Here is a 20,099-nt window from a genome sequence, read left to right as displayed (position 1 = left end):
CACAAATAATCCCCTTCATCTTTCTGCCCAAAGTTCCTCGGATCTTTCTACCTCCAAATCGACTAAGTCGTATTTCTGTCGCTACGCAGATACATACGTGAAAACGTATCTCCGTGACGGCGACAGGTGGCTGCAGAAGCGCAAAACGCGGGTGATACGACACTCGAGGAACCCGCAGTATCGTCAGACCATCAAGTACAGCAGCTGCGACGCGCTCGGGAGGAATGTGCTGGTGATGCTGTGGGAGAAGAAGCAGGCCTTCGAGAGTAATCAGGGCTTAGGCGGCGTCGAAGTGGAACTCGATCGTCTTCCATTGACACGGTTGACCATCGATTGGTTTCCGTTGTTCCCGATGCACACCCTTGACACCCAAACCGCGGACTCTCCATGATGGTTCAGGGAAAAATGGGCCCTCGAGGCTGGGGAACTCGACCTCAGGCTGAGCCTTCTGCTCAAGAACGAGGGCGAGTCCGTCGTCAAGATCATCTCTTGATGGAATCGGTTACTGTTCCTTCAACACATCCCCGTTCGTTCTGCTTTTCCTTATTTCCTTTAAATTTCGCTACTGAACGGATGTCCCTTTGTTCGATTCAATGCACCAGATTTTCGTGAAACTGTACAGCAGAGTCTTGGCAACCAGTTAGATGCGTTGCTGGTTCGAGTGCGGCTGCGGGCGGCTTGGTGATCAGAATGGGAGATTCTAGTGAAATAATGGTAGGATTGGTCGGGCGAAATGATGTCTAATAAGGGAAGATAGGGGCTGAGAATTTGAGTAGTTTGGCGGTGGATAGTAGCGGCGATTAAGGTATTTGGATTTCAATTAGGCAGAATGTAGATTTGAATCCTATTAGGGATACTTGTGTATTAGGATAATGCTTATTTGACTCCAAAAAATTATTTTTGTATTTTTTCACGGGGCACCCTGTCAATGTGTTCACCTTTATAAGTAACGTGGTATTAGTTTTATTTTTTGCAGTTACATATTAGGGGTTGCTACCAGGCATTGAATTTTGTGCTTTTTAAGAATAAAAATGCAACTTTCTTTTCGACGTATTATATTTTTTAAACACATTTACTTAACATTGGAATATTATTACCAAGTAAATTTGTGAACCAACAACTTTTAAAAATAGTCAATTTATATTTATAAAAGCGTAGTAGTAATGTTTACTAGTCAGAGTAAGGGGTAGGCAACTATTTCGGAAAGACAATTTTTTCAGCACAGAGAACAAAATGTTAGTGTGCCCCAGCAATATTTCAAGAGTTGAAATTTAAGCACCACCCTATTGTATATAATATTTGTACGTCTCATGTGACATCAGGTGTTGCACTTTTTAATTCATTCTTCTAATACTGGAAATCAAGTTTAGTAGTTGAGTATACATATCTTTGTGTTCATTTACTTCCAAATATAACTTTATTCTTTACAAGGATTCAAAACTCAGTTTTGCAAAGCACTTATACAAATGGTGACTGTATTCCAATTACTATCCTGGTGGATGCAGTTAACAAGAACGTGTCAACAATGACCAAAACTCCAGCAGCCACGATTCTGCTGTACTACGAACTGACCGTTTATTCAAGCTCCAGCTTTCGTTTATCGATCGCGATCTCACAACAAAGATCGTGGTATAAGACAATCAAACTCCCAGAACGCCTCCAATCGATAATTTACCCGAGTATCTATATTGGAGCCCATGGCAAATGGAAGCACAACCTTTTCATATGACCCTTCGTGGAAGCAAAAAAAAAATAAATAAATAAACGTTGAACGATTCTCAAAACAATGCACACACGAAATGGAACCGTCGAACGATCAGATATCCCTGGATATCGATCCCCTTCGATCGTATTTTCCCACCTTACTTACGAAAGAATTGTTCGCGAACGTCCACGAGGGTTCTAGCAATAAGGGTGTACCTGTACAAACCTATGCAAATGTAAACGACATACGAAAACGAAGAAGCAACTACGACGAAAGCAACGTAAGAGAGATTCTATTTTTTTCATCGAACTGTTAGGCGAAAAAGCACAAAGGGCGAGAGAAAGCGAGGGGGGTGGAGAACGATATAAGTGACGTCCTACGAAGACGACGAGGGTCCATTTTTCCCATAAAATTAAGGATCGACGGAGAAATACGAGGGACGATCGACATCTACCACGGCGTGGTGTGCTCTGGTTGATCCAGTATCGCGATTCGATCGTGTCTCGTGCGAAAATGGCGAACCGATTTGTGTTCGGTGAGGCACATTATACACGTGCGCTCACTGACGAACGTGTCGTTAGGTATTTTCTCGTCGAGGAGGCGTCCCGAGGCGAACGCTCCCATTGACTCGTATTTAAATACCGATGGCAATCGACGATTCAATGATCGGTGATTAAAATAAAATGAAAACAAGAGGAGCAATGAAACTTATCGACAATTGCCAGGATTAGAAGAGAGGGGTGTGCAATCGGCCCCGCTGCGTGTGGGGGTACGCTCAATGATGGTAGCCAGAGATCGAGACGACTCCTTCGACGCTTTAATCGTTTAACGGTAGACAATCCAAGGCTCGCTGGCCGAGCCCAAATGTGAGGAGCAATCGGTAATAACCACAGCAACTTTACGGGCAACATGAATAGCAACTGATTAATCGGTGTTTAGAGGTCACGCAATTTTTGTAGCTCGTAGACTGACAAAGATCCCTTTAACGATCGCGAATTTCATATCCGAGGTCCTCCAGAGAGAGGCGATCCCAGGGGCCACTGTGCACGCTCCGAGAGCTTGTCGTGTTATCTACATGCTTGTAGCAGGGAATAGGACGAATATTCCATAAATCATTCAATTACGTGTTTTACCTAATGACACTAATCGCGTTACATTGTGATGTTTACCAACCTGTTGAAGCTTTCAATTGATCGATTCTATCTGCGATGACATTGCAGTGGCACCTGGGATGTTCATATTTAAATGAACGCTCCGTTCTTTCGCCACGAGAGTAACGATTACAGTAACTTTCTCGGTGGGACTCTTTTTGGGTCCTCCGGTGGGCCGGCACGTGGCCAAAGAGCAGAGAATCGGGGGTAGGAGCTAGTGGCGGAAGAATCGAAGCGTGAGTAAATTACGGACGATAAATTGTCCGAAAGTATTGCGCTTACCCCGCCCGAGTTAGAAGCAGATGCTACACTGTATTGTCAAGTATAAATTATTCGATACGCGTATATGGAAATGCGCGCGTCACGGAAGTATTCAGCGGTCGCGCGCGTTATACGATACTTTTACAAGGTAATTCTAGCACGACGTAATCAAACATAAGCGTGCGTTAATGGTACATAGAAATCAATGATTTCGCCGACCAAATCCCCGTTACGAGCAGCTTTAACCTTTATCGTATTGAATTCTTTTTGAAAGAAAAGATCGAAGTTTCAGCGCGAACGCGCAATGTTTCGAATTTCTTTAAAAGTGCCAGTGGAACGGCAGAGATTTAAGAAGGGAACAGCTTGAAGGATATACAGCTGCAGAGACAAGTTTGACGATTGAGATATTTAATAACGAAGAGGTGTGTAATTATTTTTCGTGGGTTTCTAGGTCTTTCGGTTGCGTCTGGGTGATTTAGTACTTTGTTCAGGATCGAACCTTCTTGCTTCGCGCAAGTGCTTTATCTGGAGAGAACCTCGTAGAGCAATAAACGGTAAAAGTATGGACCATTGTATCGATCTCTCGTGCGATAAAGGTTAATGTCTGCAGAGAGAACTCCGAGTATTACAAATTACTATTATCTTGGATGATGACCTTGTCCCAGCGATAATTGCAGAACCGTTTGAGAAGGAGAAGATGGAGAAAGGTATAGAAGTCTGCCAGTCTTAAAGGCTCCTGCAGATTATTTCTGATCACGCTCGTGTTACATTTGATGCAAATCACTTCTCTAATTATTCCAAAGACGATCTAGCCCTGGCGCGCACATAGATCATCGGTTTAATCTACCTCGCTACGTTGAGTTTCACCTACCTATAGGTACATCGAGCAGTAGCGAAGTCCCCAGAACGCATGCGCAAGCGAGAGAGCGGGAAGTGGGCGTAGTATTCACTGGGCGAATTCTAGGGGGACAGCGATGACTAGTTTCGAGGTCTGGCAGATTTAGTATCGAAGCACCGCTGAGGTGGCTAGCGACCAAGAAACTTTTCATGGGCCCTTATGTTTCCTATTCTGACCACCTACTCTGAACATCTATTCTAATATCCTTGTTTTAACTCCTACCACAAACTTCTCTAATGCTCGATGCACCTATACCGTCGTTTCGAGGAACAAACAGACGCTCCTTCGAAAGCAGACGAACCGGGACGATCCATTTGTCGTCTAATCACGAAGAATAAGTACAAGGGTGACGGTGGCCCATCAAAGACGACGAACCGAGAGAAAGGAACGCTCGAGGAAAGGGATACACGGGCAGATGTTTGGCGAAACGCAAAATCTGATCGGCCTACAAACATATCCTAACTTTTCTTTAAGGGTACATCAGGCGCGAAGAGATTTTCGACGAGAGCTCGACGAATCGATGCTCGCGACGCGCGCGACCCTCCCCTCGAAAGCGTCTTCGCCAGATGTTAATCGCATGGACAATCCTCTTGAACGAATGCAATCATCTAAACCTGTGAATGAAAGGTTCTTCCTTCGTAAGTGGCTAAGCGCGCTGTAGGTACATTTTCTACTAGACTTCGAAGTGACCTACCTAACTAATTATCTACTATTGGCATTGCATTCGTTGGCACTACGGTTTCTACCTAAGCTGTCGCTGCGTTCCTTGCATTCCGACAACGAGAATGCAGGTGGATTTCGAGTTGACGCGAGATATGTTTCCCAAAGGCGCGGGTTACCTTCGTATGCCACTGTACGTAGGCACTCGTGCCGACGTCCCTTTCAGCTTTCTGCCACGCGACGAAAGAACGTCGACGCTATGAAAAGAATAACTTGAGTTCGTATAAAGCTATCGTTTTCTTTTTCTATGAAACGATATCACCCCTTCGATGTCGAGTGTATATCGAATCTGCCTAACTTTGTGACTACTGTATCGCCTACATAAATACTATATATATACACGTACATAGCATTTATATACATACGTATAAATATACACGTACTATAGGTATTTAAATATAAATACAAAAGGAATCTATATATATATATACACACACATATATGAAATGCGTACATATGCCGTATCGAAATTGACAATCGAGATCATTAATCATTGGATTATGTAATTATGTATGCTACGAATCTTTTAACAGATATCTCGTACGTAATCGTATTTTATCTAAGCACGGCCACGTGCGAAATAATTGTAGATGTGTATAGATATGACATCATTGGCATAGTTGAATGTATGAACCTGCGATGTCGCGCGCTACCGAGACACTCGACTGCATTTTGAAGAGGGAGACAATCGAAAGAGGTCCTCGGGGTAAATATTACAAAATCTTTCCGAGATGCAGTCGAAGGTTTCGGGGAACGAGGTACAGTATAAATTAGGACTTACATCCAAGCAACAGCCTCTTCCCGTACATATCTGTGTTGTACGTACTAGTTCTAACGTCTAAGTGTCAAAGACAATCTCATTGAATCGCGCCCACGCTCACGTGGATCAAACAACTGACAGTGAACTTTTGTCCGCGTTCAGCTTAGAGATCGATTTCGAGTTCAATGGTGTCTCTGTGATCGGTGTTACTGGCAACAATTGAAGGGTCTTGTAGCTCTAATCTCTGCTTCTTTCTATTTAATTCTAGAGCTGGATAGAGTAGCTCTAAAAGATTCTAGGTGTAAAACCGTGTGCTATTGGAATTTTGTTCCGATGTTTCATCAGCTTTGCAAGTTAGATTCTTCGGGGATCTGTTAGCACTCTGATAGTAGTATCAGTGGGCGCAATAATTCAATAGGACGTGGTTTATGGCTGGAAAGATTAAATGGTAGCAACCAGGGCCATGAAAGCCTTAGACATTTGAGCTACAGTAGATTTCTCGAAGCATATTTTTATTATTCTGCCAATTGCGTCAGGATATAATGATGCTCGTATGTTTCCTATTTAAGAGTTCTTTTTATGGAACTTTCTACTTGGTAGAAAACTGTCCTTGGTATAGAGAACTAGTAGTCACGGCGTCATTTGTCATTCTTTCAAGATTCTTAATTGGTGTAGAAGAAACGTATGATCTTTTATTACAAAGTAATCATAAGAACTGACTAAAAAATGTTACACCGACGGACACTGCTGGCCTGAAATATACCGAAATAGTTAGAAACGTGCAAAACCATTCTAGAGCCATGTAGTGAAATTTGTTAAATATCATTCAATTTACAGCTTGGTGAGAAATAGTATTCTGTCTTAAAAACTGATTTCTACATTCTCATAAGTTCGTAAAGAAATTCCACATAGTTCTTCCAAAATTAAACACCTTATCTTCGAAAGTAAAACAATTGTCACGTTCACAGTTTGACTTTCCTTGATTCTTACGTAGAAAATAGCGCTATACTATAAACTATAGCATTTTTTATACTGCTGTATTACAAAAACAAAAAAAATTCATTGATCTCACAATTCTGGCCAGTAGCGTTCTGTAACATCAAAGTACTGATACCACCCAGTTACGCTTTGCTTAATTAAATAACAAAATTGAATCCTTACAAACTTAACTCGAACAACTCGCAGGAGACAACCGAACGCAAACTCGCTCTGTTTCTTTCAAAAGTTCCATGCAAGTCGTACAGATACTGCTCAATCCACGGCCTAAACCGAGAAGAGGGCAAACGAACGTAAATTACCATATTTTCGACAAGTGCTTGATCCTCGTAAATGAGTATTTCTTAACGATATGCACAACTATCCGTGCGCATCGAGGACGCAGTCGTCAGCGGCGACGTGGCGTGGCCAATCGCGATCGATTTATCAACTGCGAAAAGTATAATATCGCGGAGCAGATTTTAATAACAAACACTGCTTCGAATGTTTCGGAAGTCGGTGTTGCTAGGTCGCGGAGACCTTGATGCCAAAGGATGACAATAATCATCCAACGCCTGCAGGCACGCGCTGCAGAAGTATTACGAATCGCGTTTTAAACGAACTTTCAACCCCAATTTTCACTGATCCTCGTACAGCTTTAGTATACGTGTAACCTAATCTATTTAACATAACTATCTAACACTCCAACGGGCAAGCAACGAGATAGTTCCCGGCCTGGACCGCTCCGGGACGTTCTAAATCATCCCTCACACGCATGGTCTAACGTGCACGGGGATTTGAATCGCGCCAAATTTCAAACACCCGTTATCGAAGCCAAATCTCGGCCAATCTAACGTATCTCCGATGTCGCACTTCTTCGACGTCTCTGAAGCACTTCGGGTACACCTCGAGCAGTGTCGGAAGGATGAACTGTATGTTAGGAAGAGCGAAGGGGAAGAAAGTAATACATTGATCGCTGCTTATCTCGCGGTTCTAACGATTCTTAACATCGCCGTCGGCGCATTTCGAGCTCATCTTTCCACGAAGCTGTAAGATTAACGATCTGTGCAAACTCCTTTCGGGTATTCGTGGAGCACGAAGTTTGGAAGAGACACGCTGGGTGAGGCATCTTTAAGGTAGTTAAGCAAACTTAGACGGTGTATCGTTGTATACAGGATTACATGTGATTCCTTATGTGTTAAGTGTTGATTGTCGCACATGTGGATTAGAATCACGGCGTGCGGTAGGCTATAATAATGTTAATCGAATAACGATCAACTTAGAGGTTACGCGATCGACTGTGCTCGATTTATCCCATGGCGGTAGCCCGTGTGTAAGTGGATTCGGTAATGGATGCTAGGGGCGGAAGCGTCTTCGAGTCGCGGCGACGAAATACGGTTTTGCATGGGAATTTCGACGAGACTGGGGTTGGCTTTTCTGTATGTACACACCTTTGAAGTAATTGCTTAAAATTTCGTCGATATTCTTAGCGCTCTTGTGCGAAGTTACTTTTTCCGGCTGAAAGACGCTTCTTCAAAGATGAATCGATTCTGTGGTTTAATTATTTCAATTACTTAAAAGTGCGAAAAATGGAAACTTACCAGGCGAACATTTACTCTTCTCTGTTCATTCTCATCAGCTCGACACAAAGAATTTCATATTGTTCTAAAGAATTTCATCTTATTTCTATTTTCTCATTTCTTCAAAATGGACCGTGCAGGTATTTCAACCTTTTCGTTCTCGAGGCGTACATTCTGATTCGCTAGAAGGACACGAGACCTCGGGCTTAAGGATAAGCTAGCAAGGGAACGAATCTTCTGAATGGTCGAAACAATAGAACTATCGAATGTTACAGATGAAAGTATATAATATATAATTTTGCGAAAGGAAAGTGGGAGATCCCTCTCAGCGAGTTAGACACACGTGTTGTAATTCTATCGATGTTGCCGACGAAATTGTGGCCCCAGAGTTTATGAAGCACAGATGCAAAGAGATTTATAGCGGAATACCAAAAACAAGTTGAATATCAATAATTCTATCGATGTTGCAAGAGAAATATATGATCCCAGAGTTTATCAGAGTACACAATGGTTCCTCATAGACGAATCGTCTTCCTTTGTTCGGGACGCAATAATTCACCAGCCGAAACCCTGAGCTTTCTAAAGTGAGCGAAATTACGCGACTACTAGGACAATTCCCAAAGAGATCATGACCTTCCTGCATGAAAGCGTAATTGCGAGCTAAGGAGAACAATTGTGGTATGAATATGTACGTTGTGTGTGAGCGAATATATATTTTAGGTGAGAACGTGGAGATGTATCGAAATGTCAGACGCTTCTGCGACAGTCGACAGTGTACACGTGGTTTGGAAATCACTGTTCTGGGGGGAAAAAGGAACAGGAAGAGCGGCGAGGGTGTTTCAACGATCGCGGTTAGGCACAACGGTTGATACGGGGACGACTTCGAAATTTTTGGCGGGAGTCGTACGTAATTTCGTGTGAAGTGTATTTCGATGAAAGATTGTCGCGTCTCCGGTGATTAATTTATTCGGCGCAACGATGAAATCTGAAGATGAATGACGTTTTTGTAGTGTGCATGGGCGCGAATGAACGCGTCGCGCGAGTCTTTCGAATTTTTCGCCCACTCCTCGCCTCGAGGAACTTTGTGGATTTGTGTACCCCATCCGTGTCCCCGCTGGCCTGTTCCCTTAATAACAAAGATGTATAAACGGATAATGTACAAATACAGACGCGAGAAAAAGGAGCTGCAAAAGGTCGTGCTGCATTGCCCCTTCCTTCTCAAGAAACCATTGCACAGTAATTTTGGAGGAAACAATTTTTCATATTCTTCTTATATTTTCCTTCGTTATGTGAGAAATACTACTCCTCAAAATGAACAACGTGAATTATAAAGATAATTAATTGTAACTTTGAAGAGGTTAATTTTTCGAACTGGTTAATTAGCCACTTTCTACTCAATTTAGTTAGTAAGTAAAGAATTTAATGAGTTAAGAGTATAAGGAAATGCTTCTACCAAGTATGACTTCATTCATAATTCATGAACTGATAAATTCTTCAACCTGCAAGTTCGCCAGCTTGATTATTCCTCTGGTCTCCCAATCATGTCGTAGGACTAAAATTTTAAATTCAATAAAGGTTTCATTGGATTGCCTAAATTAATTCAAATAAAAAAATCCAATGGTATAAAAGAATTTAAACTAATGAATATTTATGATCCAATACCTCATACTGTATTTTGGAATTTGAGTCTAGTAATGACATTTTCTCAATGTGTGGTCATTTTTAAATTAGAATAGATTATCTAATACGTTGCGTTTTTAGTAAAATAAAATGCACGCTGCATAATACATTGTGCATAGGTACTTCTTTCAAAGTACAATTGCGGATTTCGATGGAACTTGTATTTGAAGTTGTTCTCCAAAAAATTAATTCGGTATGGAGAACCATTAGTTTAGAAGATATTTTATCAGATTTGTAGGAGTTGGCTGGTCGCCCTACGTCTGAGAAAGCAACGAAGAAAGGATTAGTAAAAAGAATTGAGGACCTTACAGCGAGAAGAACAACTCCATTTTTTTAAAAAAAATTCTACATAGTTTTGTGCACGTTTTATGCAAATCCTATAACAAATAGGCGATTTATTGCAAATTTCGAACCTGCACCTATCACTGTTTTGTGCAATATTTTTGTTATGGGCAACTCCAGATTTGAAGAATTCGCCACGGATGAAAAAAAATTATCAAGTCAATAACTACTACTTATTGTGCGAAAATATATATTTTTCAATTAATGTTCTTTTCTAAACAGTTTTTTTTTAATTTACTCGAATTTGGGAAAGATAGAACTACACTCCACTTGCTGCAAGGTCGTCAAATTGTGGAGAAAGATTTGCAATGGAGTGGCTCCAGAAATGCATGGAGCGTTGTGGGAGTTTACGAAGTGAAATACACAATCAGAACGTTATAAAATCCGTATACTTGCGTTCTTTCTACATTTACAGACATTCGTACGTTGATAAATATAGGAGAGATACTTTAATGACGAAGGAAGACTATTTCATATAACCGACTATAATTTATTGGTGGATTCTACAATGTGAATGTGAAGTTAATTTCCGTACGCACGGTCGTTTTATAGTCGATTTATAGTATCCGGCCTGCTTCACCTTTCAGTTAGACAACGACAATAGTGATTTCGAAATTGAAATATATTACTTGACTCGCTGATGATATTTTCGGATAAATTCGATGTTAAAGGAAACTATACCTTCATGAAACAGTTTGAAAGATTATTTTTCAAAGGATGTAATAGGATCCATGTTGAAAGTAGTCGTATATGAAACAATAAAGTGGAAAAGTGGCACAACTCAAGATTCACTGACTTTGTGTTAATTATACAGTCTGATAGAGAACTTTGAACTTCGCATCTTATAAATGCGATCGATTTATAACTGGAAAACTTATTTCAGATGTGCCATTTTTCATTTTATGGAGAAAATTAATACCCGCATCATTTGAATGATGTAAATATTACAGTCATTCTGTTTCCTCTTTGCAATGATAAAAAAAGGGTCTGAAGAGTGTTGATAAAGTTATGCGTGTCGATCAACTTTCGTCGGTGGAATACGTATGTCTCGTTTTTATGTTATGTAAATGTCGTTTCACATTTGATAGAATAAAAATTGCTCTCTTTGGTAAGTCACAGTGGCCGCGGTCTCGATTTCAACGATCGAGAGGTCTTCGTTTAACGATCAATGTTCCCTGTTCAGTTCTTCACGTTCTCGAGGTCTCTTTCTTCCAGTTAGCTGGCGTTGGCAACTTCCGGTTGCTGCGTTCCAAGTTGGTTCTACCTTTGAAGCATTTTCGGCACGTTAGTCGCCAGAACGCGAGTCTGAAGTCTGCGGAGTAAAAGGCGTAGATGAATGGATTAATGGCCGAATTAATCCACCCTGAAATCAAGAGTGAAAATTAATTTGATTCCATTGCTGAGGCAGTTGCATAGTTCGCGACTGATATTTCAGATATGTTAACTTTACTACATTACTGTTCACTACTTGTTTTCGAGATATTTTAAGTTCTCAATGAAGAATGTAACTTAATACTGTAAAATATGAATAAACTGTTGAGAAAATGAAACGGATTGTGAAAGATTAGATTAGATTGAGAATTATTAATCAACTTCAAAGACAACATATTGAACTCTATTGATCTCTCGATATTTTTACTGCTACATCCTCCACATTTAATATATTACACCCGATAAGCAATAACTATATGCAAAATTGGTAATCCCACTGTCATGCATTAGAACATTTGAGGATGTTCCATTCTTATGGCTCATATTACGAACTTGAAATTATCGATTATTATTCCACAGTTCCATGAGAATTCCAGTGAATCATGTTAAAAAGTATATGCGGTTGCAGCGATGTTCATAGAAATTTATAGGTCCCAGATGATGAAGTTTATAGCGTGAGTATGGGTACCTAGCCAAGTTAACGCTAGCATCAGGACTTTCGGTGGTTCCCTGGGTATAAAAGGGGTGGCCAAATAGAGAACGAAGAATGGCAACCAGCATGCCACGAATCCACCGACGACCACTGCCAATGTCCCAGCGGTTTTTGTCTCCCTGGCCACTCGGTTGATGCAACTCTGCTGATGACTGCGGACAATCCCTGGTTTTTTGCTGGTGGTCGATGGCTCCACCTCGTCAGAAGTTCTGTCGCATGTCACAGTGCTAGTTACGCATTCGGCCCTCCGTACCCTGATAGTCTTTGCACGTTCGATCTGTATGAAATTCATAATTGGGCAGTTTACAAGTTTGCCAGAAGAATTAGCCAAACAATGGACGAATAGAATATTCTGTGAGATATCCCACAAATACTGTACTGTGCACGCTGAGTTTTTAAAATGCGTATGGGATTGTGCAACCGAGATTGCGTTGCAATTAAAATGATTGTAGAGGTCGAGATTAGTGTAATTTAATTTTGATTATATTTGTGCAGTTGTCAACTGCTTTTTATGTAAGTTTCATGTAAACGAAATGGAATGAACACACGAGAATAAAAAGCTATTTTACATACTGTAAAGAAGTGGAATTCATTTATTTTAAGTAGTGGAATTGTAATTAGATTATTTGCTGCTGCTATTATTAATCTTTCTCTAAGGATAAAGAATACATTAATCGTGACCTTAATACAAAAAACCATGCATGGAACTCTGTCGGCTTTGTTTCTTTGGCTAGTTATTAAAATTCCTCAAGGGAATCATTCGATGCAGCCTCTAATGAAAGAGGACAGTTAGAGGCAAAAGTCGTTTAATACGACTAATTAATACTCTGAAATGAACGTCGTAATACATTCCACTTTTATTCCTGTTTCAAATGTACAAATGATTAACTAAATTAAATTGAATGCAAAGTGTGCATTCAATATAAACGTATTTTACTTGTAGTTTAATTATAAGTGCCTTTCGATGGTTTTTAAAAGTCACGTAAATTAATACGAAGACACAATGAAATAAGAATCAGTAAAAATCGAGTAAAAGGAAAAAGAGATTAGCAGTGTAATTACGATGAAATTAGAGGGAATTGAAAATAAAGAACAGAATTCTAATATATAGTTATTCCACATATCGATATCATTTCTGCATGCCGAAGTGCTTTTGCTGAAACAGTTTTCCAGTTCATTTATGTTTTTAAAGACGCTTGTTTCCAATGCTTATGACAGTTGCGGAGTCTCCTCAGAAATGTTCGGTGATTCGGGAATATAGGTAACGATGTCAGGGAACGAACTGGGACAAGTAGCAAGCCTTAGTCAGGATAACGTGCCAGAAACTAGGATCTAAAGCTGGAGCAGTGTTCACACACGAAGGACTTTTATGGCGACCAAAAACATTCCACACTGAAAGTACAAATAAGTCGGTAAATCGTGGAGGTAAAGGCCAGCATGGACCTTTTAGTGTTTAGGTGTCCAAAATATTTCTTGCATCTGTGCCCCTTTACAGAGAATGCCGGCCCTAGGGCTATGAAAGTAAGGCATACCAGAAACTTAAAAGAATAAGTTCCCAAATTATTATATAACATCGATAACCCTGCAACAACCTTCTATTAAATATCAGACGTTCACTTTTTATCGACACAACAAAATTTCGCCACTGCGTGAGAATTTTAATACCATTACTGTTCGAATGGTGAAAAAACATTCTTACCAACATGTTGCGTCGTGGTCGGATATTTTCGTTTTCGGTGGCCTCCAGGTTTCTGTGTCGACTCGCGATTACGCACGATATTCGGCTGTACACGTACAGCATCACCAGCATCGGTAGGAAAAAGGAGCCCATCGCCGAGAATATCACGTACGACGAGTCCATATTGTACGAGCACTTTTTAGTGTCGCGATTCGTTGCGCGTGGAAAGCATCCCAGCAAAGGTGGGCTAGTGATTGCCCCAGCTAGGATCCACACCGCTACTATCATTAGCCCAGCTAGCCTTTTACTTCGACGTCGTCGGCTGTATAACAATGGCTGAGTCACGGCTAGGTACCTTGAACGAAAATTAAGCCTGCGTAAGAATCTGGTGCACGCTAAACTAAAATTTGTGTAGCTTGGGAATAAAGCACACTAAACTAAAATTTGTGTAGCTTGGGAATAAAGCACACTAAACTAAAATTTGTGTAGCTTGGGAATAAAGCATACAATAACTAAAATTTGTGTAGCTTGGAAATAAAGCACGCAATAACTAAAATTTGTGTAGCTTGGAAATAAAGCAAACAATAACTAAACATTTACCTCACACCTAGATCCCAAACAATCGTATCGACGCCCGTAATTTCGTAACTTATTTACGATGCCAATATACGCGTACCAAAAATGTCCAGTTTTCGAACGAATCTTAATTACGAGCAAGCAATAAAAGGTTCCGTTTAAAAAGTTCATACGATATTCATCGAACGTCCACTTAGTGTATAATTTCCGCGCCATCGATCTAATCAGCAGTTTGCCTAAGAACTTTCTAATTTACTGCGATGTAGCCGCCGCTCAGCGGATTAAGCAGAGATCGATACCAAAAAAAACCTGGGGATAGAGAAAAGCTGGCACGTGATCGGCAACTGAAATGCTGCTAAACGATGTTTCCTCCGCCCTGGAAAATCTCCTCTGAACTTTAGGGGATCCCGCTTTGCAGCGCGTCCGCGAAACTTTCATTGACGACAAGTCGGTCCATTTGAGCCGCATAAGGGAATCCTGCGCGGTAATCTCGCTCTATTTACGTGCTGGAGGTCGATAATGGAACCGAATAACTCACCTGTCGATGGATATGGCGCATAACGATAGAATGCTGGCAGTACAGAGAAGAACGTCGAGGGAGACCCACGAGTCGCAGAGCACCTCGCCCAACTCCCAAGTACCACCTGTGAGCTTTGTCAAATTCGTTTTATTAGACGTTACGCTTCGAACGTGGATACTTAAGCATCATCAGCCATGCAAGGATTCCCCTGTCTCGAGGCACGCGAAGCTGGTATCCTCGATAAGAACAGCGCACTGTACTTATTCAAGTCACCGATTTTACTCAAACATTCTGGATAATTAGTGCACACCGTGTATAACAATATATTAAGCGTATTCTGCGAGGAAATGAAAACCAATCTAGATACCTAGTGTTTTATTTATTACATCTAATGTTATAAAATTACAATTTAATTCTTTTTTATTTAAAGTAGCGGCTACATGATTGGGGCGAAATTGTTCACGGACCGCTGCCGGCCCGTGCACCACCGGTTGAATAACACTGGAGTAAAGTACTTACAAGGGCAGTTTGTGGTGAGTTTCTACTTAGTTCTCAATTTTGCCTTTCATTTATTTCCTAATTTTGAATTATTTCTATGATTGTGAAGCCGATGACGTTTGTAGAAATCTGACAGTTTGAACTTGATCTTCTCGCGAAATCTTGAGTAGTTTGTGTTTGTTTAGTGTATTGTTATACGCGGTGTGCACTAACTGCATGCGAAATTTGAGCGGACTCCATAACACGAGCTTCGTGCACTCCTCTCGCGAGGAAAGTGGCGCGAATGGTTCGTTAGCGTTGCAAACAATTTCAACGGGACACTGGGAACCCGTTGACGGTGAAGCTTTCGTGTGCTTCCCCTTACACACGGTGTTGTATTTCAATCTGTAAGTGGATGGACCCCGCGAAGTCTTGTATGGTCGATGCAATTGAATTTAGGGGATTGAAGGTGGATAGGTGGGACAGTAGAAGTTCTTTCGATGTCATTCTTAGTTTCGAACAGACTCGGGGAGAATTTTATTGAAGGTGGAATTATAGATCTTGTTAGAGACTAAGTTCTATTTTTCATTTGATTGATTTAAAATGAAAGACATTTCGAAGTTCCCATTTTTATCATATTGATAAAGATGCGAATATCATGTCAATGAGATCGAGTCTAATATACAGCAGCAATCAAAAGACAGTTTAAACTGTGAACGGTAACTAATATGAGATACTTCCATTAGAAATAATTATATCTTAAAATTTATAGTTACGCAAAAATGTTAATATATGAGTTTTAAAGATTTTTTTACCACTACTGTATAATTAAAAGTGTCAATATATTAGCAATATTTAACGAACACTTTTAGGTAAGAAATAGTGAACGGTGATGTTTAAAAAGCTTTACATTAATTAGCGTTTTATCGAAATTCGGTGTAATAAAATTATTAACTACTGAATTCCTATTCTTGAATAATATCTATAGTTGAGTACATATTAAAATATGCATTGATTTAAATTTTTGAAATTTTGGATTCTAAGTTGAGCGTTATTCGAATAAAAATTTAATTTCTGAACATTTGATATTTTTTAACATTATATATTTCGCTGTGCAAAAGACTGAGGAAACTTCTATCGAATTTACTGAAGCAATTTATTGATACATAATTCAAAGCCAATGAGGATACTATGACCTTTGACATAAATTAGTGGGAAATTATATTGGAGAATTTCAAGGATGTATAGGGGAACCATGAAGATCTCGTATGGATGTATTCACCATATTTTATGCTTTTAACGATTTATTCCATTATGTATCTACAACGTTTAGAACGTTTCAAGATGGTGAACTTTCAGATTCACACAAAAAGAGCAGGAAATTTGATAGAAACCTTTCAGCGACAATTTATGAAGTTTTCCTATCAGAACTCAAACTTAGATGTGTAACCGGTTTTCTCGCTTAGAACTTCGTAATTTGAATTTCAATAGTATTACTGAAACGTAGGAATTCCGCACAATTACCTCTTTTGTTTGTAACTCAAAGTAAGTATTTCCAAAGTAGAACTGTTGATGAGACATGAACTTTCTTTATTATAGTATTTACATTTTAAATAGGATTACTAAATTAGTAAAATGAATTTATTAATAAGGTATACCTATCTATATAGATAGGTATACCTTATTTTGTTTGAATTGATTTGTTTGAATTGATTACTTTAAGTTGAATGCAATATAAAAGTATCAACAACAAAATTCATTCTATGTGTCCATAAAGATGTGTGAATAAATTTCTTATAAAGTACTCCTCACTTTGCACGGAAGCTTTAACAATCACTTGTTTTAAGAATTTATTCCCTTGCCAACGCTCTCCATTATCTTTGCTCGTTAGAATACCCAGACATGTAATCTCCATAAATAAGGGAAAGTAATCATTTTTACCGAGAATCGTAGACGTTAAGAGTCGTCTTCGCAAGACTCAGTTGATTGGATCGCCTAGTATCGAAGAGCATTCATTATGGCCCGACTCAGCTTTAATCTATATGCAAAATTGCACTTGGCTGTTCAAGAAGAACGGAGGGTCAATGTTGATAAGTCTCACGTGACGCTTTAACGCCCCTAAGGCGAATGACGAGCACATCGAGAAAGCAAAAGGGACATTTACTATTTCTTCTCAAGTGGCTACGCTTCACTTCAATTTATTCGTTCCAATTCAGTTTAAATTTATCCCCAATGATTTTCAGCAGCTAGTTATTCGACGCTTCATGGCACATAATACGTTCGTCATTAGTTCACATTGTATTTCGCGCAAGATTAGCTTTCAAGCGACATCGCAGGGTATATAAAACGTTTTCGCCCCTAACGTAGAGATGTCCTCAACAGCTATGCTCAGATTTCCATTAAAACTTTGCCATTATTAAAAAAAGTTTGTTGTGGCTGCAGCTAATGTTTTTATGCATTAAATAGTTGGTATCGCGGACTTCCTAGGAGTTAATGGTTACGAGGGGCTTTGCGTATTGCCAGTGCGCGGAAAATACGAATGTGAATGTAAATACCGTGATTTATGTGCCTGCCACGTATTCTTCGCTAGCTATCGCATTGCTTGAACGATATTTGACGACAAAATATTCCGATTTTCAAGAGACCATCGCGCACTGCCTGCGCCAGCTTTCGATCGCTCGTAACCCCAGATATTTTCAACTTTATGGCGTGACAAATTGTTTTAACTTTTTTTTTTTCCACGAACGTTGTATCACGACGTGCCCCGAAAATCTCGCGGTGCAGGCTCGCACAGCAACGGCGTGTATTCGCGCACGAACAGTTTGAATTTGAAAGCAGAACCACACGAAAAACTTTTGCCCTCTCCGCTTCACCGTTTTTTCGATCTGTGCCACACAATGATTATTTTCTGTTTGCAGCGGCTAACTTCTTAGAGAAATATTAATGGGAATGAAAGTGGCGCAAGTTGGTGTAATTTTGAGCATGCTGAAAGCATAGGAAGGAAAAACTCTGTGTAAAACTTTGTATGAATAAATTTTACTGTAATACGTTGTTGTCTCAACTTTTTCGTGTAACATCGTCAATTTCCTGATTGTAATTTCAGTTACAGGGTATCTTGTATTTAAATATTTTACACAGTACAGAATTGAGCATTTCGTATACGTAATTATTGACTTATACCACTGCGCACTTCTAAGTAGTAATATCGATGATAAGGAGTCCGCGTATGACGGCACCGCGATCTTTAACACCTCGTTGTGGTGTTCAAGTTAAAGTGACCAGTTTAGAAACAACGTGATTTTGTAAAGGAAGCTTCGGGAAATCTAGGAATATTTTTTTCGCATTTTTCAAAACAGTGTCTCAATTCAAAATTTGCAAAATAATAATTGGTTTACAATTTTCATATTGTCAAAACCACATTGTGACTTAAACAGAAATTTATTCAGACAGGCTGATCCTTTTCAAGTAAAAGAAGGAGGAAAACAAACTTCGTAAGCTTGACAGTTTTGAAGATAAAAATTCATGTATACAGCACGTTTTCGTCGAAGTACGTAACAGTCGGAAACTTCGAGGCCTCAGAGTTTTTAAACAAACTTGAAACCAGTAAAATGATGACTTAAACTCCCTCTAATTTCTCGTGAACTACATCAGATATTAATTTTACAAAAATCCCTGCTATCAAACGGTGAAAAAAATCGATTTCACATAAAACGACTGATTTAATTTTGCAATTTTCTTGATTTAGGTCACTGTCATTGTCAGTTGTTTATTTATGGACACGTTTCTGTATTAGTAACAGCTCTGAAATATGTCGTTTGTGTACCTGTAGTAATACTGCTGGTGGCATCACAGCCAAGCCGACCAATAAATCCGCAGCGGCTAAACTGGATACGAAACAATTAGTAACGGAACGTAGGCGTCTGGTTGTTATCACAGCGGCAATTACTAGAGTGTTCCCTACCTGTGATGCAACAGAAAGTACACGTTTCATCTCTGACACGTGTCAGACGTCAAGTGCAAGTCTTAAGGCCTTTTCACACGAAACACTTCCATGGCTTGTATTTCGAACATATTCATCCTTTTTCCATCGGTTTAAAATCACTGCCGGATTTACCGAAATGTCAGCTGCGAGCCGCAGAAGAGTTTCATTTGAAAAGGCGCTTACTATGTGACAATTTTTTTTCTAGGGAATGAAAAGTTTGCGAAATTTTTATGTGTATTGCGTGACCCTAAATTCGCCAAATCATTTTACAGATAAGTTTAGAAGGAAACTTCCCCCAATGGAGCAAAGTAAATATGTAGTACACAAAGGAGAGTTCAACGAGTTTCTCCCTATTCAAGCAGCGACTCGTAAAATGCTTTAGAATCCCGAGTGTAACGCCATGCAAACAAGAGGCCCCCCGAATGGAGAAAGGTTTCATTGTTGCTTACTATAGTGACGATGATCAGCATGGTGAATAGGCCAGCTAAAACGAGATCCGTCCAGTCCGGCAGGTAGTATTCCAACTCCTGATCGCGATCGTCCGTCGACCCGGTGTGATTCAATTGATAAACGTCCTCATAGTAATTGGCCGTTTGATTCGCCATGGCGCTTACCCCCGGTCCATCGACGATGATTTCTGCTCACCAATTTGCGCATTTCCGAGCGTCATAGGGCTTTCTGCAAAACAAATTTTTTTGTGGCATCGTGGTGACACATTGTGAACGCGCAAGTTCAGTTAGGGAAGAAGTTACTTCTTTCGAACGAGCTTGACAAAGGTCATACTGATCAACCCCCATTTTATAAATTCCTCAGTTCTGTTGGTACTCCAGGATATGGTCGGTGGTACTGTACTATTAGCCGGCGAAAAGA

The 20,099-nt window shown here is 40.0% G+C and overlaps 2 protein-coding genes across 8 annotated transcripts in view; one reads left to right on the top strand and one right to left on the bottom strand.

Moving 5' to 3' along the window:
* Nucleotides 1–9,233, top strand: part of Fife (regulating synaptic membrane exocytosis protein fife) — a 125,871-nt gene extending 116,638 nt beyond the window's left edge. For all 5 annotated transcript variants that reach the window (XM_076813165.1, XM_076813164.1, XM_076813166.1 and 2 more), the window contains one exon: nt 90–9,233. In XM_076813165.1, the coding sequence (XP_076669280.1) occupies nt 90–391 (302 nt within the window). In that variant the 3' untranslated portion in view covers nt 392–9,233. The remainder of the gene's footprint in view (nt 1–89) is intronic.
* A 1,210-nt stretch (nt 9,234–10,443) lies between these two features.
* LOC143369348 (putative G-protein coupled receptor No18) overlaps nt 10,444–20,099 on the bottom strand; it is an 87,055-nt gene continuing 77,399 nt past the window's right edge. For all 3 annotated transcript variants that reach the window (XM_076813170.1, XM_076813169.1, XM_076813171.1), the window contains 6 exons: nt 19,679–19,907; nt 19,071–19,208; nt 14,789–14,901; nt 13,696–14,029; nt 11,973–12,273; nt 10,444–11,435 (listed from right to left, as the gene is read on the bottom strand). In XM_076813170.1, coding sequence (XP_076669285.1) covers nt 11,260–11,435; nt 11,973–12,273; nt 13,696–14,029; nt 14,789–14,901; nt 19,071–19,208; nt 19,679–19,834 — 1,218 coding nt within the window. In that variant the 5' untranslated portion in view covers nt 19,835–19,907 and the 3' untranslated portion in view covers nt 10,444–11,259. The remainder of the gene's footprint in view (nt 11,436–11,972; nt 12,274–13,695; nt 14,030–14,788; nt 14,902–19,070; nt 19,209–19,678; nt 19,908–20,099) is intronic.

Source organism: Andrena cerasifolii, chromosome 5, assembly GCF_050908995.1.
Source record: "Andrena cerasifolii isolate SP2316 chromosome 5, iyAndCera1_principal, whole genome shotgun sequence".
Taxonomy (NCBI): Eukaryota; Metazoa; Arthropoda; class Insecta; order Hymenoptera; family Andrenidae; genus Andrena; species Andrena cerasifolii.
The sequence above is the reverse complement of the archived record's forward strand: the minus strand, read 5'-3'. Positions and strand labels throughout refer to the sequence as shown.